Raw genomic sequence first — 19374 nt, 5'->3', positions numbered from 1 at the left:
GCAAAGATCTCATCCGCAGGCGAGCCTCTGGCACCAGAAGAATGCAGGATGCCATGAGGCCGAGCAACCTCAAGAACTCGAACGCTGGGAGCGTCTGGGCATGCTGAAACTTGTGCACCATCTGCTGAATGTGAAGAGCCCTCACCTGGGGAGGAAAACACTGCCCCAGGGAAGTGTCGAGCACTGCTCCGATGTACTGGAGCCGCTGTGTTGGCGTCAAATGGGACTTCTTTAAATTGAGGGAGAAGCCCAGCCTGTGAAGGGAGTGGCAGGTGACGGACAGATGATCCAGGACTTGCTCGGGAGAGCTCCCCCTGATCAACCAATCGTCCAGGTAGGGGTAGACGTGAATCCCCCCTTGCCTGAGATGCGCTGCCACCACCACCATGAGCTTGGTGAAAACCCTCGGGGCGGATGTCAATCCGAACGGCAGGACCCGAAACTGAAAGTGCGAGTCGCCAACCGCGAACCTCAGGTACTTCTTGTGCTTGGGATGGATCGGCACATGGAAGTAGCATCCTTGAGGTCGAGTGACACCAACCAGTCCTGAAGCTGAAGGGCCTGGAGGACTTGAGAGAGAGTAACCATCTTGAACTTGTCCTTCCTGAGGAGTTTGTTCAAACCGCGCAAGTCCATGATGGGTCTCAATCCCCCGTCTTTCTTCGAAATCAAAAAATAAGGGGAATACCATCCCTTGTTCCTCTCCGCTACAGGCACCAGTTCTATGGTGCCTTTCTCCAGCAGGGCTTGAATTTCCTGCGCAAGGAGCTGATCCGGACTCTGCAAAGAGAGGTTCCCCGGTGGATTGTCGCGAGGCCTGTGCCGAAAGGGAAGACAGTAGCCGTGGGCTATGATCTCCAGAACCCACACATCTGAAGTAATGGCTTGCCACTCTACAAGATGCTGCGCCAGCCTTCCCCCAACCGGCGAACCATCGGACATGGCCTCACGACTGAATGGGAGCGGCTGCGGCGTTACCTGAGGGCAAAGAGGCAATTACCTGAGGGCAAAGAGGCAATTGCCCGAGCGGCCTTGGCACCACGGGTACCCTGTCGTCCACCTCTGGTTCCCCTGCGTTGGCCTCTTTGACTGCCAGCTCCTCTCGCTTTACTGAAGGACGAGTAATAGCGAAAGGAACCACCCCTCCACTGCTGTCCCCTAGGACGAAAAGGCGGAGGCTGGCGAACTGCAGCGCCCAACGACTTTGCTGCAGCTTTCGAGGTCTGCAACCTCTCAAGGCTCTCGTCAGCCTTGCTGCCAAAAAGGTGTTCACCGTCAAAGGGCATGTTGAGGAGCCGAGACTGCACATCAGGAGCAAACCCCGACTTCCGCAACCACGCAAACCTGCGTATCACGGTGCTCGCCGCCATGGACCTACTGACGCATTCAGCTAAGTCCAAACCCGACTGAACGGACTCGCACATGGCATCCTTACCATCCTGGACCATAGCAAGGAAACCATCCCGTTCGTCCCCTTCGGGAATATATTCAGCCGCTAACGCAACACAGTTCCACAGAGTGTGCGTGAAACGAGACAAGGCACAAATGGAGTTGGCCGCCTGAAGCGCCATACCACCAGAAGAAAACACTCTTCGCCCAGCCATCAAAACGTTGGTCGTCCCTATCAGGAGGGATGGTAGGGTACGACGCCTGCTTTGCCGGGGCCGTGGCCGCCTGCACCACCAAACTCTCCGGAGTAGGGTGCCTGGTCAAGTAGCAGGGGTCGCTACTGGCTGGACGGTATTTTCGCGACAAGGATCTTCCCACCGCCGGGAGACTCTCCGGAGCAGTCCAAGCCGCCGCCACCCTTCTCTGTAAAGCCATATGGAACGGCAGTACTGGATCAGTTGGGGGACCAACATCAAGGATGTCCGTCAGATCATCCTGCACAAACTCCCCTGGGGAAGCAGACCATCCCAAGTACTCAGAAACCCTAGCCATAAGGTGCCGGTACGAGGAATCGGCATGAGAGCCAGGCTCAGGCCTACCAAACTCCACCTCCGGAGAGGTGTCCAGTCCACTGGCATCATGCAGTGACTGTCTCATCGTCAAACTGACTATGGCCCGAGACAATTTCATCTGGAACCTGACTAGGAACCAGGCCATCAGAATCCTCATCCGCCTCTGAAATATAGTCCAGGTGGCGAAAAGAAGGCATCCGAGAGTGCTTGCTCTTAACCAGAGCCTTCCTAGAGGGTTCTCCCGTGCCACCGGGTACCTCCGACACGAAAAGCGTCGAGCAAATCGGCGTCGAGCGAATCGGCGCCGGCGTCGAGCGAACCGGCATCGGTGCCGAGAGGATCGGCGTCGAGGAAATCGGCGTCGACGTCAGATGCAGCGCCTCCAGCATCGGCGGCGTCGACACAGCCCTCGAGGCCGAAGCCCCGAGCGCGTCCCTCGACGACCTGAGCGTCGACGACTTCCTCGGAGCCGGAGCCTCGAGAAAGCCTGTCGACGCCCTCGACGCCTCAGACGTCGATGTCTTCCTCGAAGACCTCACAGGTGCACACGGTCTCGAACGCGTCGAGGACCGGGACCTGGAACGGGTACGGCGAGAACAAGTCTTCTTATCCGAACGGGACCTCTCCTGTGACTCGTGCCGAACACTCTTGCGAGCGGTGTCTCTCGACCTCTCACGACCGACCCCACTCGGGGGCGCGGAAGGCATAGTACTCTGCGACTCAAGAATCGCCAGCATTTTCTTCCCAAAGGAAGCCCATTCCTCCGGCGTCGCACTGCTGGTGGGGTAAGCGACGTGCCGGGCAGAGTCCTCCGAAGAGGACCTGGAAGACGACCGGTGTCGGCGCTTCCGAGAACGCCTCGAAGAGGCTGAGGAGTGGCGAGACCGGCTCCTAGAAGGAGACCCACGAGACTTCCGACGAAGACGCGGAGAGTCACCCCTCGAATCATCCGTCGAAAGCCCCGCAGACTTCGACTTCCTGGGCTTGGACACCCGACCTACCGACAACTTCTTCTTACGTTCGCGTAAGGCTTTGGACGTGAGCGACTGGCAGTCGATACAGTCATCCGTGTCGTGGGCCTCCCCAAGGCACCAGAGGCAGGCGTCGTGCGAGTCCGTCACCGACATCTTGGACCCACACTCCCCGCACTTCTTGAAACCCGGACGCGGGGTCGAAGACGAAGTAGAAGACATCTTCACACGAAGGATTGTCACAAAACGAACAGGTTCGAAGAACCGAGAACAACAGAACTCTAAAGAGTCGAGGCGTGAACCGAGAATCACGAAGCAACACGTTCGCGGAAAAAACGGAACTGAGGCTACGGGCGTCGTGCGTCCTACTTATCACATCGGATGACGTCGGAGGAAGTCCTCGACGACGGCGCATCGACATCATCGACGCAGGACGCAGACGCCGAAAAAAGTTTCCGAAGCAGCACAGCTGTGGTGATTACATGTCATAGATATGGAATACGTCGGAGGACCCCAATCCCCTCGAAAGAACATTACTGAAAGCTTAGTGTATTCTTTACTCAGATTCTTCATCTTTGATGGGCTCCCACAGCAGTAAATATATCGGCGAGAAAAGAAAAGACACCACCACCAGAAAACTTGGCATCATGCAGAGCTTTCGATTCGCTGCAACAGCCATATAGATGAACAATTGAGTCTGCTGCTTCAGAAATGACTCATAGCGCGTCAGTGTGTTTGTGACAGAGTGGGAATTTAACCTTTGAAGTAGGTACACATCTATTCAGTTACTGACACTGGTCGTTCCAAACTACATTCACAGGGATGCCCATTGTTGCAGTCTGCAGCAGACGCTTCAAGCACCAGAGCAGCTAGGAGTCCTTTATAGGTCTTTTCCAAGCATAAGCAGTGTAGTCATATTTGTCAAGCTTTTTCCAGCATTGCTTCAATTCCCAGAAATATATATGACAAGGAAACTGTGATATTTATGTGGAAGGTGTGACTAAAAGCACCGCTATGCACCCAAGGAATGCAGTTGTAACGTGTATATCAGCTACAAACGTTTAGACAGCAGGCACTCAGATGATCATTACTCCCATCATGATCATTAACTTGAGGGGGGGGGGGGCATGCTCACTGCCCTTTGCAAGCACAGTTTCTCTCAGCCCTGTTTTCCTGGGATAATCTGCGACTAGGTTACATGCTTTCCTGCAAGATTTCCCTGGGCCCCCTGGTTACAGTGATGGCTGAACAGTCAAAGCCAACTCTTCAAAGAGGAGCAGGGTGGCTTCAAGCTACAGTGCAACAATATAATCTTAAATAAAGGAAGGCCCAAACAAAGATGTTAAGAAAATAATATTTGATCTGCTCTGAAGAGAAATACAATGTTATGCAGGTGACAAGTAAGGGCATTTTGTTGAAAAGTTATTTTTAGTGCTTAAAGTGTATGACCCATCCAGTTAGGGCTCACTAGTAATGTCCAAGGTCATAAGGGTCCTTCGAGTGTCACTTTCAACTGAAGATACTCCAGGGGCCTGTGCCTGTCCACCCGGGAGTGTCTATCATTGGAATGAATAGGTGAGATAGGCAAGCTTGTGATTGGCTAAGCAGAAAACTGGTCCTGATGCTATGGTAAACTACAGTGTTACGTATAGGTCCAATATTAAGAATTGGGCCAATCCCATCGGTCTGCTTTGGCAGTGAGTTAACAGTGTTTGGTCCTGACTGATGCCTGTGAAAACTGTGGACGTACACAAAGTCAAATGTCAATAGTGCTAGATCAGAATCAGGAGATGGACCGGGTAGCATTTTGGTTAAACAAACCTTTATTTAAAAAAAAAAAAAAAGGCCTAAAGTATTCCTAAGCTTTAGATTCACTATTCTATGCAATAAAGAAAAACATAAAAGGGTGCTCATCAGGATGTCGTAGAAAAAACAAGATAAAGTCCTCTGTCCAGAATCCTCTGCCAACCTGAGACCTGTTCCTACCACTACAAAAGAAAGTTATAAATACAACAAAGGTACATTTTAAGCCCTGACCCAAGCTGAAGTACGGTGGCCGGTTTCTGACCCCCACCCTGGTGTGTCCTTATCGGCTCCTCACCTGAGGCACATTCCAATGAAATGTACTGAGTGTTTGTTCAATCTTTCTCTCCTCAGCACAGTTCCTGCAAGTGTTCTAAATGTCTTGTCCTGTTCACCACTTGGGGAACCCTGGTTCCTATCCCCACTCTTGTTCTAATTGCTTTTGCTACCAACATTTTGGGTGTTCTCTCCACCTACGCAGTTTCTGCTCTTTACCCCAACCTTTGTGTCTTCCTCTCACCCCCCCCCTTGCCTTAGGGTCCGGTTTCTCACACCCTGCCTTGGAGTGTTGCTTCTCTCATCCCATATTGGGGTCTTGCCACTCTTCTCTGGTTCCACCATGTACCTCTGGTCTCCAGGCGGTGCTCCTCGGGAGGTTGGGCAAGTTCAGCTGACTCAGCACCGCTTCTGTTGCTTTGCCTGCAGTGTTCCACATTGGGTAGAGTATGCCCTCATTTTCTGCTGGCTACCAGCAGGACCTCTGCGTAAGCTCCTCAGTGTTTGTCCTCTGCTTCTCTGGCAACTTCCACTTTTTGACACCCTCCTGGGCCGGGCCCTTCCAGTTCATGCTCTGGCAGGGACAGTGTGTGTTCCGCAGGCTCGGCCGTAGCTGGTTTTGCCATGCCTGGCATTTGCGCCCCCTTTTCTTCTACACCTCCCAAAAGGAGGCCGCCTGCTCTCTGCTGCTCCACAGGCTTTTCTTCTCCGCCTCTTCTGATCTGATAGGTCCATTATCCTTCCTAGTGATAGTGGGAGAGACTATCCAGTGTTCTGTTCTCGACGAGGAATACAAAGGGTCCAAAACCACGCCAGCCATTCACACGAGAAGTTTCAGATCATCACACAGTGTATCTCATATATAGAACAAAGACATTAGGACCATGAGATAAGGGAGGAAAACTCAAATCCCTCCCTAGGGATTTCCTTTCCTCCAAGGTGGAGGCCACCCCCAGTTGTAACCAACTTTCCCTGTTCCCTAGAGGGTGTTAAGCTTAGTACACTCACCTCCTTAGTCCCTAAGGGGGTGGCTCCCCCTTGGGAATAGGGGACACATTCCCTGGATTCGTCACACAATCCTAGTCTCGAATAGATCTCTGACTGTTCCATAGGTAATACTGGTCGTCTGCAGGAAAGTTGGTCCACTGAGAAGCCATTGGAGGGGGAGTGTGATACTTTGTTTCTCAAGGATTTTTTGGCGGGGATGACTGGTGTAACACGTTTCTCTGTGTTCAGGAAGTCAGAGGCTGCAAACACTGCAACTATGAAATTGCACCACTCCTCGCAGGTCATGCGCATGACAAACTTAACTTCTTTCATGTTGCGGGTGAACTGGCAACAGTAGCACTGTACACTGTGCTTTTTAAAAAAAAAATCAATTACATTGGAAGGATTTCCTTTAAAGGTAAAACTCTTCTTTTCAGAATGGGATATTTGGGTCTGGCTAGGCCGAGTTATAGGCTTTCAGAAAATGGTGGGGAACTCAACATTTAGCCTGCAGAGTATTAAAGGATTCAAGTGAAGATACTTTGGATCTGGTGTGCAATGGTGGGCCAGTGAGGTGAGAGGGACTGAATCACAGACTTCATTGTGATGGGGCAATTTGCTTTTCCCCTGATCTGTATGACCAGGACAAGGTGACCAGGTGATCCTCCCCATACTTTCCCAAGTGCGACATCTACTGGCTTGGGGTGGCATAAGCCTTAAGGGTGGCATTCCTAGCAGACACCCGAGTGAGGCAGGGGACTGTCACATTCCTAAAATGGTTTTTCGCACGTAGATCAAATGGCAATTGAGACATGCTCAAACATTAATCTTGATGCAAGATGGAAAGCCTTTTTTTTAGTAAATAAGTCATAAAATAGGGATGTGCCACTCAATCAAGTAAATATAACTAAATATCAACAAACCATGCACTTAAAGTGTGAAATTTAATTTATTTCTCAATCTCATAATGAATGCCGTTGTGAATATGGACAACATTATGAATTTAATGTACTCACTTCAATCAAAATGTCTTTTAACTGCTGTATGCTTCTTTCTTTTTCTGCAAGTTCACCCTTCATTTGTTGCGTCGTTAAATTCTCTTGCTGAAGTTTTTCTTCTTTAGCCTGTGATAAAGTTTATTTGCCATCCGTTAAAGTTCTTAAATCAGACGTTATCACTTATTGCCTAAATAACAATAACAAAAAAGGGGCTTCTGCTTCCTTCATGTTTGTAAGACATTAAATCACGGTTAACAAAAATACTAGTCCACTTGCATTAGCAAGCAGATTTTATGAAGGGAGAGTACCATTTGCATGGTACCTGACCTTGCTGACAAGCATGGGGATGTTTAAAATGTGTTTGTGACATTTAGACAAATACATTTCACTGTGCATGGCTGGCCACTGGGTGGCAGTATTGCAGCAAATATGAAGCCTGCTTATGGTGACAGAAAGCAGTGGTAAATATTGTGTAACCCTTCATCATTGGGCGAGTGCATTTCTCTTAGGTCGAGTATGCAAACTAAAGCACTCACCATGCAGGTTTAGTGGGATTTTTAATAATTTGTGAGGCCTGATTAAATGCATTTTTCCAGAGCGCCATTTAATGAAAATGAAATTTCAACATGTTTACATAAACAAATGGTGTTTCACCATCAATCCGACCTTCCCCCTTGCCATGGCCATGTGCTTGAGGGGCTGGGCAATAGATTATACAATGCCGTGGGTATTACCAGTCTTCGTTGTATTTTATAATAATTGTGGTAAAATAACGAAAAACTAACATTTCAGTAAATTATCATCTAAGTGTTTGAGTGCTTGGGTACCTAGGTTGAATTCCCTGTCTGTACGCAGACAAATCGCATTGCAAATCGCAGACAAATGTGTCCCTTCACACCTGTGCTCAGGAGAAATCAAACTCTTGTCAGTGTTGATGGGCTCAGAACATACGATGTAAAACGACGTAATGGCAAATCCAAAGTGATCAGAACGAGAGCTGTACACACTGGCCAGCATATATTTGAGGTTTTGTAAAATGGCACACTTCTACAAACAAGACTCTTGAAAGCGTGAAGCAAGCAACTTACATTGACTAAGGACAATCCATAAACACTGTAGACCTAAAAACCAGACTGCAATCCACAAAACCATTGATCAACGACGTTGACTCATCCAACATCGAAGAAAGAAATGACACTAGATGATATTGCACGGGAAAACCGTTCATACCGTCGCTTAAGAAAACAACGGCTAGATAGTTCACACCTCACTTCAGAGCACAGAAGAAAAACAACACGAAACTGGAACAAGAATGGAGGAAAAATGACCATCACGATTACAAAAAAAAAAAAAAAAAAAAAAATCACATCACTATACAAAGCCAAAATCCTCAAAGCAAAAAAAGTATACTACAACAAACGTATCACAAAGATATGTTTAGCATCATAAATGCAAAAGGAAACCCGACAGCCTGCAATAACATAACCACACCCTCACAAAAACTATTCGAAAACCTTGTAAACCATTTTGAAAACAAAATCCACCATGTCATCAAAAATATGCAGACCAACACCACCCCTAACTAACTAAAGCCGGAACCAACCACAAGACTTCAACCACTTCTCATCAATCTCGACAGAAAAAGGTGCCACCCTAGCGAAAAAAAGCAACAGAGCAAGCTCACCAGCAGACCTTTGACCACCAGACATATACAAGACTATCCTCAAACAAAAAAAACACTGGTAGAATATTTTCTCAATCTCTTCAACCACTTACTGGCAACAGCAAAAGTACCATGAAGCTTCAAATCGGCATTCATCAAACCGCTCCTTAAAGGCCCCTCGCGAAACACAGAAGACCTTACCAACTACCGACCGATATCAAACATCCTGTACCTGACTAAGAGATCCTAAAAAGCTACATTTACGAACAAATTCTGGAACATGTAGAAAGCAATTTATTTATAGAGCATATGAGAAACCTGAAGGTGTCTCCCTAGCTAGTCCTCAGGGATCTGTCACCCAGGTGGCCAGGACACAGCCATTCCTATTGGATCCAGTTCCTCGGGGTGGACCAGTGAGGGATGATCACCTGGTTGGGGGTCCTTGGGGGATCACCTGGATGGAGGGTGCTTGGGAAGTGGGACACCGAAGGGTGAGACACAGTATCCCCCTTTCCTCAACACCTTTTCCCTCTCCTACCTAGGATATTCAGAAACACTGCCTCCCCTTTTCTGACATATACACTTTCACACACCACAGACAACGGACTAACACCAGAGTCGTTTACCTAACATGTCCCAATGCAAGGGTCAGGCATGGTCAGGCAATTGACCAGAATCACACACCTGACGGCCATTTCCCTTCCCAACAGGGATAAAAGGTGGAGCATGCAAGCACACTACGAGCAAAGCGGAAAGCACGACGAGACAGCTATCCAGGTGCAGCAATTCAAGAGGAGGCGAAAGGTGGCAAATATCGAGAGGCTGACAAAGAGACACAACCTTGCCCTTTCCAACGCAGACTTGTGAAACCTCCACATAAGGAGTCATAAGACCGTGGACAATTGCTCAAGTGTGTTGCAGCAGATGTCAACGGTACACAGAGCGTACCGACGCTGACAAATAGGACCGAGGGAGATGCCTGCTACCGTGGTACCGACCTTGACTCCAGATATGCTGAAAAGCCAAGCGGTTCCATCACAGCCGGTGAGTCGAGGGGAGAACCGATAAAAACCAAACTGTTGAATGAAAGCCACAAAGTAGCAACTTAAGGGAAGTTCAAAGAACTGTTAAGATAAAGGGGAGACCTGCTGCAGAGGGATCCGGTGCCACGTGGGTGCTTACTCAAGAGATTCTGGTGCATCCCAGGTTTGTTGAAACTGCTAATACCAGAAGGCCTTGGGAAGGCCGCAAAGCAACGGTCAAAGTGGTCATACAGAGGTCTTCCCAAATCCTTGTACAGTCGAAAGTCTTTGACCGACAGGTGATTGAGAAAGACATGATTGATAAAGTTGAGAACAATGAACCAGGTGGAGAGATGCCGACAGAAAAGGGCGAAGCCACAGTGTGTTGACAGAAGTGAACCCGACTGAGGGATGTCCACAGTGAACTGTTTAGCAAAAGATGACAAGAGTGAACCCGGCAGAGGGATGTCGACAGAAATGGGTGAAGCCTGAATTGTCTAAAAAGATATTAAGATTCATGAACCAAGGAAAAGCCATAGTGAACCTGAAAGCGGGAGGCTGAAAATTGAGAAGGGCCTGCGGCCGGAAGAGGGGGAACCAGGGGTGAGTCATTATCACCCTACTTTCTGTATAAAAAGGAACTTTTTGGTTTGTTATTTCCTGACCCTCGAAGGCAAGAGACTTTTTGCAAGAGAGAGACTTGGCCATCAAGGTTCTTGAAGGTTGAGCGAGTGGAATGGTCGTCTCATGCTGGGGAAGCCCGAGAAGTGTGCTGTGCTCAGAGGTTCCACCTTATCCGGTGCTCGTAAGGAGAAGAGACACCCCGGCTACTGCATCCTGACCCATTATTTGTCAACACTTCTTTCTTTCTTATGAATCCTATCCCACACTTTTTGTAATTAACGCAAGGATTGGCAATAGGTTTTTCTTAGTACAGGCCCTTTTATTTGACAACGCCACTAGGACTGCCTTATTTTTATTTAATAATCGAAGCTTAATCCCATCTTAGATTTAGGTTTAGATTAGGCGTTTATCTCACCCACTTTTGCAGTTTAATAGACAGTCTTGAACTGTGATCACTTGTGTCTGTCCTTACTGTTGCCACCATGCGTTCCTTACAAGCGCCAAAGCCCAAAAGGATCAGGGCGCTACATTAACATAGCAAGACTTTCTGGACAGGACAACAAAAAGACAAATTGGATACTAGACCAGGCACAAGTCCATTTCAGACCGATGAGGAATGGAAACCGCATTACTGTCTGCATGGGATGATCTAAAAACCAATGCCGACACCGTCCTCAGCACTAATACTACTACAGCTAGCAGCAGCCTTCGACACAGTCAACGACGAAGCCCCCATCAAAAGATTTGGACAAATAGGAGCTAGCAACATGGCTTTACTATGGTTAAAAAAACGTCCTGACAAAAAAAAAAAAACGCTGCTGCTAAGCCCCTTCAAGTCCACGCACAACCACCTGCGCAGTTCCACAAAACTCACTCTCGCCACTGCTCTTCATTATGTACATGACCACACCTCTCGTCAAAAGACATGGACTCCCCTGCTACAACTGCACAGATGACACACACATCTACAAAATCAAACTAGCAGAGAACAAGACCTAAGCCTGATTAATTGCCTCACGGAAATAAACTATTGGATGAGCACAAACCGCCTTAAATTCAACCCAGATAAAACAGAAATCATAATCACGTCCAACAGAAACCAACACCACATTCCATGGCCTACCGAAATGGGAAATCGACCAGAACCTTCCAAAGTGGTTAAAAACCTGTGAATATTAATGGACAATGACTGAACACTCGAACTGCTACACTCAAAGAGGATATTACCTTTCCTTACCTTCCCACATAGAACACTCACTGTCATCTTCTTTGTCATGTCAAGAATGGACTATGCCAACAGCATCTATCTTGGGATGCTGGACTACCTCACCAAAATTCTACAGAGACTCCTCTAAAAGCATTTCTTCAATGAAGTCACAATCAAATTATAGAACTCATTCAGTATTTTTAATCATGCCAAAGTCAAATGTACTTGACAGTTTTTAAACACAAATTTGACATTTTTTATGGACATACTCAGTTATTGGTGTGGTTAGTAAAGTGTCACCATAACTCTATAAATTAACACCAAAGTAGTCCAAAATGTCGTTTAGCCGACTCTATGGCCAAGAGTTTCTCACAATACAGGCTTTTTCAAGGCTGAAAATCATACATTATATAGTATCCAGTATAATAATCTCAGAGTAATTTGCAATTCCAATTACCCAGTACAAGCCTTATTGCCTCTGCTTGTAACAAAAGATTTGATGTATACCGTTAGTTGAACGAGTCAAAACGCTAATAGAATCCTCAATGACCAAGTTGTTTCCAGATACAAATTAAATTAATTAAAGTAATTGGACCGTGTTTGGCGTTCTATCAATAGACTTATGTATTTAAGGGAAGTTTCAGGAATGTGTTTCCCTGAGAAAGAAAGATCCTGTGTCATGTTCGGCAGCAATGTGATACTTCGATGTTAAGTTTTAGGGTTATGTTGACAATTTATTAAACACACCAATAACTATGAGTTTGTGCATAACAATTGTCAAATTTGTGTAACAATTGTCACATCCATTTGACGTTCGCATGATTAAAAATACGGAATCAGTACTGTAAATTTGATTGTGACTTAATTTAAGAAATGTTTTTGGAGGCTTCAATTTAGCTGCTATGCCACCTATTTTTCACCAAGAGAGAACACATCACACCAGCACCGAGAACCCTAATAATACTCAAAGCTGAAATTTGGTGGATCAGCATTCTGCTGCATCTCGGTAAAACTTGAAACTCACTACCGGGGGAAATTTGAACAACAGACAATCACCTAAAATGTTTACTCAATGAGCTAAACAAGAAACAGTCAAAGGGAAACAGCCAACACAACACAAGAAAAACACCCAAAACAACCGAAACCTAAAGAACCAAAACCTCGATACCCAATGAAATAAAGCACTTCAACACAAACTACTATAAGAGAATATGAATACTGCCAAACCAACACAACCATCGCATAGAAGGGAACAGACCACTCTCAACTAGTAACAACTTTGCTATACCCTAAATATTTGCCCCTCAAAGACCAAACAAAATACACACATGCTCCTCGACCCCAGCAGAAACCTGAAACCACCACAAACTGCACACACCAAATACCACCCAACACTGACCAACTTAAAACAAACCCAGCACAAAGTGATCAGTTTTTCTGAACTGAAGCTACCAGAGCAGCACAACAAAGCTCTCTTGTGCTTTCCCTCTAAACCCACTAACACACCCTCCCAAGTCCTCATTCCTTTTCAGATCATCCCGATTGCCTGGAGGCCATGAAAATGGCAGCAGAGAACAGTGTAAATCACAAAAACATAACAAATAGCACGTGTGTTCAGGCTGCTGCTCACATCACCTGTAGGACAAAACACTTGTGCTGGGGTAAGAAAGTGTCAATATAGTTCACATTGTGGGGTTTTCTTGGTTCCCCAAGTGCGATGTGCATCTGCGCTATGTGGCGAATGTATGGGAGGACAGGTCTAGGACCCCCTCCCCAGCATACCCCACCTACGTAATGCTCGTCGGCAGCCCTCCATGCACCTGTGCTCGGGAGGCAGGAGGGCTGCCGATCCATACGCAAGGCCAATCGACTTGTACTGTAACATACCATAGACACCATTTTGAAAGCTTGAAGACTCCATTTTAGATATAAGCGACCAAAAACCCCAATGAAACAGCCTACATGTGAGGGCTGCAGCTTGGCCCCCGCTCACTGCGCGCAGGGAGCCATGCACTCCCCACCTGCGCCTCCACCCCATGGCAGATCCGCTAAAGGCCCATTCTCACGAGCAACCAGACACAAACGAGTAGCCGAACAAACACTATCATTTACCTTCCACAGTACATCACTGTCCCCGGAGTGACCTGACTCGTGGTTTGAGTCTGGAAAACAACAAGAAACATCCCAATTGAACAGGCCTCGACCCGGCATCCAACCCCTTGAAATATATGGTGTCAACCTTCCTGTATGAACCCCTGCCCACATTCCCCAGATGAGGCGTTAACTACATACCAAAACCCACCGATTCACAGGGTTGTTTGTAAATTATAATACGGGTGGTGGGAAGGGATGAAGCTTATGTTAATAAAGCAAGAGTGACCTCAGTCCATTGCAAGATACCATGTGCCTTGAAGACTTAATGAAAGGGTTTGATAGAGTCCCACCTAATGCTAACTAATGATTGCTGCTAGTGTACAAAGGAAGGCGAAAAAGCATTACTAAGAATACTTGTGTGTAATACAGTGAAACACGTTTAAGTTGGTATAACCGAGAATGCAAATGCTCGATTGTCTATGAACGTATTGCTTCTATGCTCCTGAGTACACGATCCAACCTGACGCTACCTCACGTGTTATCCATCTGTTGCCTTATGAATTACCAATACGTGTGCAACTAATGTTATGTAATACATGTGCCACTGCCAGACTCTCGTAGCTATGTATGAAGAAGTAAATGAGTTTATAGATTATAGAAATATGTACTCATGCTAATGATGCTAATCTTACTAACTATTCCCCCGTATGATATATTATGCAGCCCAGGCACAGAGAATCACTTAGAGCCACAAGGCCATCACCCACCCCTCCCCCGCCAAGGCCCGCCAGGGCTTGCTGGTGCTCGAGCAGCACAGCCTCACCTCCCCTTATTCTGCTGGCCCTGCTTCAAGTATTCCCCTCCCCCATGTTCGAGGCCCCCATAGCCGGCCAAACAAATTATTTACAACCTGGTCATAAACCCCACCGCCTTGAGGGGCCAGAGGTGTGCCCCCGCTGATCCAGTAGTAATCTAGTTAACCCCAAGTTGAAGTGCTTCAAAGATAGGTATTCAACCCTGTACTAACATATCATAAAGCAATTCCTTACCACATCTAACAGAACGACAAGGCAGCTCATCCTGTGCCCTCTGACAAGACACCTAGACTTATGACACCCGGTCAACAGGTCAAAGGTAATAGTGCACTGATGTATTGGTGAAGCTTCACCTTGCATGTTGTTTCCCTGGTCTCCTATTATTTCTTAGAGTAACATGTTGTAGGATTTACAGGACCAATGGAATCGTCTAAAGGATGAGTGTTTGTGTGTGGCCACAATGGCAAAGTGTTAGTGCAGCCATCAATCATCGACACAGACCGCGCCTGACCTGGCAGCTCCACCCCGACGAGCCCAGCTGACCCGTCCACCTCACGTTGATGTCCACCAATCCTGGAGCGGCTCATCATTGTGCCATCTATAGCTTAGTCGACGCCACCCTATCCCCGAGACGATGTGCCCCCTTATATCTTACAGGATTTATGACGTGGTTTTGTAATAAATATGACTGTCTTTGCTATTGTCAGACAGAGGGCTCTCAGAGCTTGCAGAGTCCTTTGCATGCCCTATTTTGATTTTATAAACCCCTTTTTCATCACCCGCACTTGGTCTTGGACTCATTCCCTCCTGGGGTGTGTCCTTATTGCCTCTCATTGTGGGGAGGGTACTGCCTTTTGAGGGGACGCGTGCTTTCATTGGTGACCTTGAAGGCGTGATTTGTTTTTGCTGTCCCCTCTGGCGCGAAGTTCCGGGCGGCAGTGGAGAAGCACGATGCGCCCGCTCAAGAGAGCCGCCCGCCTACGGCAACTGGTACGCTTAGACATGCGCACGCAGTAGGCCAAAGGGTACGGGTCCCGTTACAAAAAACTCTTTAGTACCGCTCGCCGGAGCCGGGGGTGGCCATTGAGTGCGAGGCAGCGCCGCCTGGACGGACCCAGTCCGGAGAATCTCTAATCAAGATGGGCACGCAAGTGCGAGTGATCATAAAAGGAGAAGGGGAGGGGGTCAGAGTATACGAGGTCAGTTAAGGGGTACTTTCAACTTCTATTACCGTCTTCTTTTCCTTGCAAATGGCCATTAGGACAAAAGGTTAAATAAGGGAAGATAAAGACGGGAACCTAGCTCTGCAAGGTGTAGAAGGGGGCGCCGCGTAGTGCTATCTTCACTAGTACTGGGAATAAGTTGAACAGTGGAGAATAAAATAAAGGTGTCTGAGAATAGGGAGACACGGTGTATACATTAGAAATTTCTTTTTCTTCTTCTTTATTCTGGGTACTTCGATACTGGAAAAATAGTTATAATTCTTAAGGGGCAAAGAAGAAACATTGGGTGAAAATAGGAAGACCTTGTCAAAGAGAAAGTCCAGGGCAAGAAAAGGGGGAAATATTGTTGTGTTGTATGTTAAAAGTTTGTTAAATGTCGGTTCCATGTTATATGTGCTAAGCGCGCAGCGTTTTAGAGAATTGTATTATGCAAGAAATGATGTTAAATTAGTGATGAGAAATATTTCTATGGTGTGGTCATTGTAAGTGTGACCCAGTAAGGTTTCAAGATAATATTGCCAACAAAAAAAACAAAACAAAAAAAACAAACCAAGAACTGTTAGAGATAATAGACACACACGTACACCAGACACACTGAGTTACAAGCGACACAGGAAGGTGAGCAACCAAATTACAGTATGGGGGCGGAAACACCCCTGGCCCACATTTGCAAAAATGTACATGGTTATGCAGAACGTATAAAAAAAGTTGACCAGTGGGTCACGGAATTACAAGGAGAGGGACTATCCCAGGTATGGCCACAAGGGGGATCATTTGTTAAAAGTGTCTTGGATATGGTAGCCACGTGCATATTCATAAAATATTCATAAAATACTAGGGAAAACAGTTTCATAATAGGAGATATTAGATCTGTGGAGGCTCTTTGAAGAAGTGCCCCCACTCAAAAAGAAATAGATAGCACCTGACCTGCCCACCACCACTAACATTTCCCTAGCAGCATATGAGAATGAAGGCGAAAGTACGGGGAAAGAAGGGTCAATAGAGGTAACACGATTGTACCCCCTCCTAAACTAACCAGTGCCAGCAGAAGGGTATAGCGATCCCACATATGTACCCACCACTGCCCCTACAACCACCCCATGACCAACTGCACCTCCACCATATGAGTGCCCGAGACTATGTGGACAGGTAAGTACCCCAGGAGTAGATAATGAAAAGTTAACAGAAGACCGCCAGAGATGAGTTATGTAGGTATGTGAGCAGAGTGGAACAAGCGTCGCAAGAACAGAACACACACGTAGGGCGCAGACACTCAACAGGTCGTCGGAAGAAGGGTGGAAATACTATTTAGAATTCAGGAAGAACCAACTCGAATAATAGAATTGGGACCACAAGAACTGGAAGAAAACACAGGTGAGGAGGGAATGGCCACTGAGGGGATGGAAGAGCTGTGGTGTGATATCGAGGATGAAGAACAGGAAAGTGGAAGGTTGGGTGTGGCGACAGGAGGGAGATCAGGAAGAGTAGATGAGACACCCCTGGGAAGAACCATGGAAGAAGAATGGACGGGGAGGCTAAGGAATAGAATGGGAAGGATGGCCACGTTAGGGAGGAAAGGATTGAAGGTGAGTACAGGCAAAATGAAAAAGAGCAAACTACAACTCCCATTGATACATAGGGGAGGTGGGAGGCCAAATTACCTACCATGGGCCCAGATGGACAAAGCCAATTTGTTGAAGTCTTTGCCCCGCTATCTGGAGCGGCAAGTAAGTGTATATATGCATTTCAGAAGTATACCGCGGGAGTGCCATTAGCGGTAGGTGATGTAAAAAGCTTACTGGTGTCGGCAGTAGGTGACCAAGCAGAGGGGGGGCAAAAGCTGGTTTCCCAGGAGTAACATTGGATTGTGATCGCCATGATGGAGCGTCTTAACACAGTGCGTGCAAGAGTATGGGATGCATTGAGAGAAACATTTCCAGACACACCAGATTTACAGTCAGTAATGCAATGCACCATGAATGATGGGGAGGATGCTATGGATTTCATTTTTCGGGTGCAGGAGATATGGAGATCCGAGACGGGTACGGCCTGGGACCAGTCAACATCCCTATTTTACTTTATAATAAAGAGAGGGCTCCCAAAAGAAGTTCAGAAAGCACTCGACAAAATAGCAGGACTCGAAGCAAAGGGGTGGCCAGAAATTCAAAGCATAATAGTTCACCACTGCAAAAGAATAAAGGAAAGGGAGAAAGAAATTGCACAAAAAAGTTTGGCAGATGAGGAAAAGTTAGTACAAACGAAACTGGTGAAGGTCGCCGCAGCTGTAGCAGCACTCCTCCAAGACAGGGAGAGGGAGGAGGAGGGGGGACTGGTAGTGATACAGGGGGGGATGGCAGCAAATAGGGCAGGCACAGTGGAATGGACAGGAGCAGTACGGAGGACCGCAGTGGCAAGTTTGGGCCCCCCGCGGAGAACGAGGTGGGTACAGAGGACGCAGAGGGGGTGGTCAAGGGTATGGGGGAAATGGCGGGTATGGAGGGCAAGGTCCTAGAGGGGGACAAGGGAACTGTTGGAATTGTGGTAAGTGGGGACATTTCTCACGGGAATGCAGAAACAGACAAAATAACATGTACCCAGAGGATCAACACTATGGCCATCCTCACCCGGGAAGCCCATACCGATTACCCATGGGAAGGGCACAAGGGCAACTAGAGCAAGAATATGTAGAGCAGCGAAGGGAACACCCTCAATGTACAACAGCACCCACAAAGCCGCAAGCATATACCATACACACACAGGGCAACCCTTTCGCTACAACAGCTAACGGCGCGCCTGCACCGTACGGTGGAGTGGCAGTGGTATCTACGACCTTGTTATATATTAGCGGGTGGGACAAACACCATTGAGACAGTTTTGAGGTTCAAACAGTTTATTTTTTTATAACGGAATTTCTTCGTCTGTCTAGTCCCCCTTTTCACCTTGGTGTACGGGAAAAGGAATTGTGTCCTTCTCAGAGTAATCCTCTTGAATGGGCAAGACAGCGTTGGTCTATTTGTCGTGAACTCACCAGCAGACAGTCTTAAAAAAAACTCGGGAGTGATGAGAATTCAGTCTTTAGTGTGACTCCCTCTCGCTCCTCCTCTATGCATTCAGTTCTTTACATATTCAAAGGGATTAAGCCTCCATGAGTTAGTTTCACTCCCCTATTCCTTCAATTGTATCACATATCTTTGTGCGTTCAGTCTATAGGGGTTAGCGCAGCTCTTTGTTCTCCCCCCTCTTCGGCTTCACTTACTTGTCTTCACATGCTGCCGATCAGCTGTGATGTCTATTTCCGCTCGCTATTGCCTTCGGCTCAGCCCTCGACTCCGTTCTTCAGCGGCGGCGCTTCTGTGCGAGTCGCTTCCCAGGCCCCGCCTTTGATCAGGCCTCGATCAGCTGCTCGGGTGCGCGTAACAACGCGTCCTCTGGCCTTCGGCACTCCAGCGACGAGCCCCTCCACCTCAAACTCCTCCCACTCGTCGGAGGGGGCTAGGAAGAGGCGCGGATCAGCGCTGCGATCCCTCAAACGCTTGACGGCCGACTCCGATGACAATCACGTTACTTTGCTTACGATACGAGTTCGGTCCTCCTCCTCATGGTACTCCGGCAACGGGCAGACTGCCTCAACGTCTCTCCTGGCACAGCCGGTGCAGCTCCATAAGGCACAACAGGTGCCGCCAGTCACTTACGCACAACAGGTGCAATTCTAGACTTCGTGGCAAGTCTT

The 19374-nt window shown here is 47.5% G+C and overlaps 1 protein-coding gene across 2 annotated transcripts in view; it reads right to left on the bottom strand.

Moving 5' to 3' along the window:
- CEP85L (centrosomal protein 85 like) overlaps positions 1 to 19374 on the bottom strand; it is a 1005009-nt gene that overhangs the window by 47975 nt on the left and 937660 nt on the right. For both annotated transcript variants that reach the window (XM_069606618.1, XM_069606619.1), the window contains one exon: positions 7015 to 7122. In XM_069606618.1, the coding sequence (XP_069462719.1) occupies positions 7015 to 7122 (108 nt within the window). The remainder of the gene's footprint in view (positions 1 to 7014; positions 7123 to 19374) is intronic.

Source organism: Ambystoma mexicanum, chromosome 4p, assembly GCF_040938575.1.
Source record: "Ambystoma mexicanum isolate Mex_15411 chromosome 4p, UKY_AmexF1_1, whole genome shotgun sequence".
NCBI classification, from domain to species: Eukaryota; Metazoa; Chordata; class Amphibia; order Caudata; family Ambystomatidae; genus Ambystoma; species Ambystoma mexicanum.
Note: the sequence above shows the minus strand (reverse complement) of the source record. Positions and strands in the feature narration are given on the sequence as shown.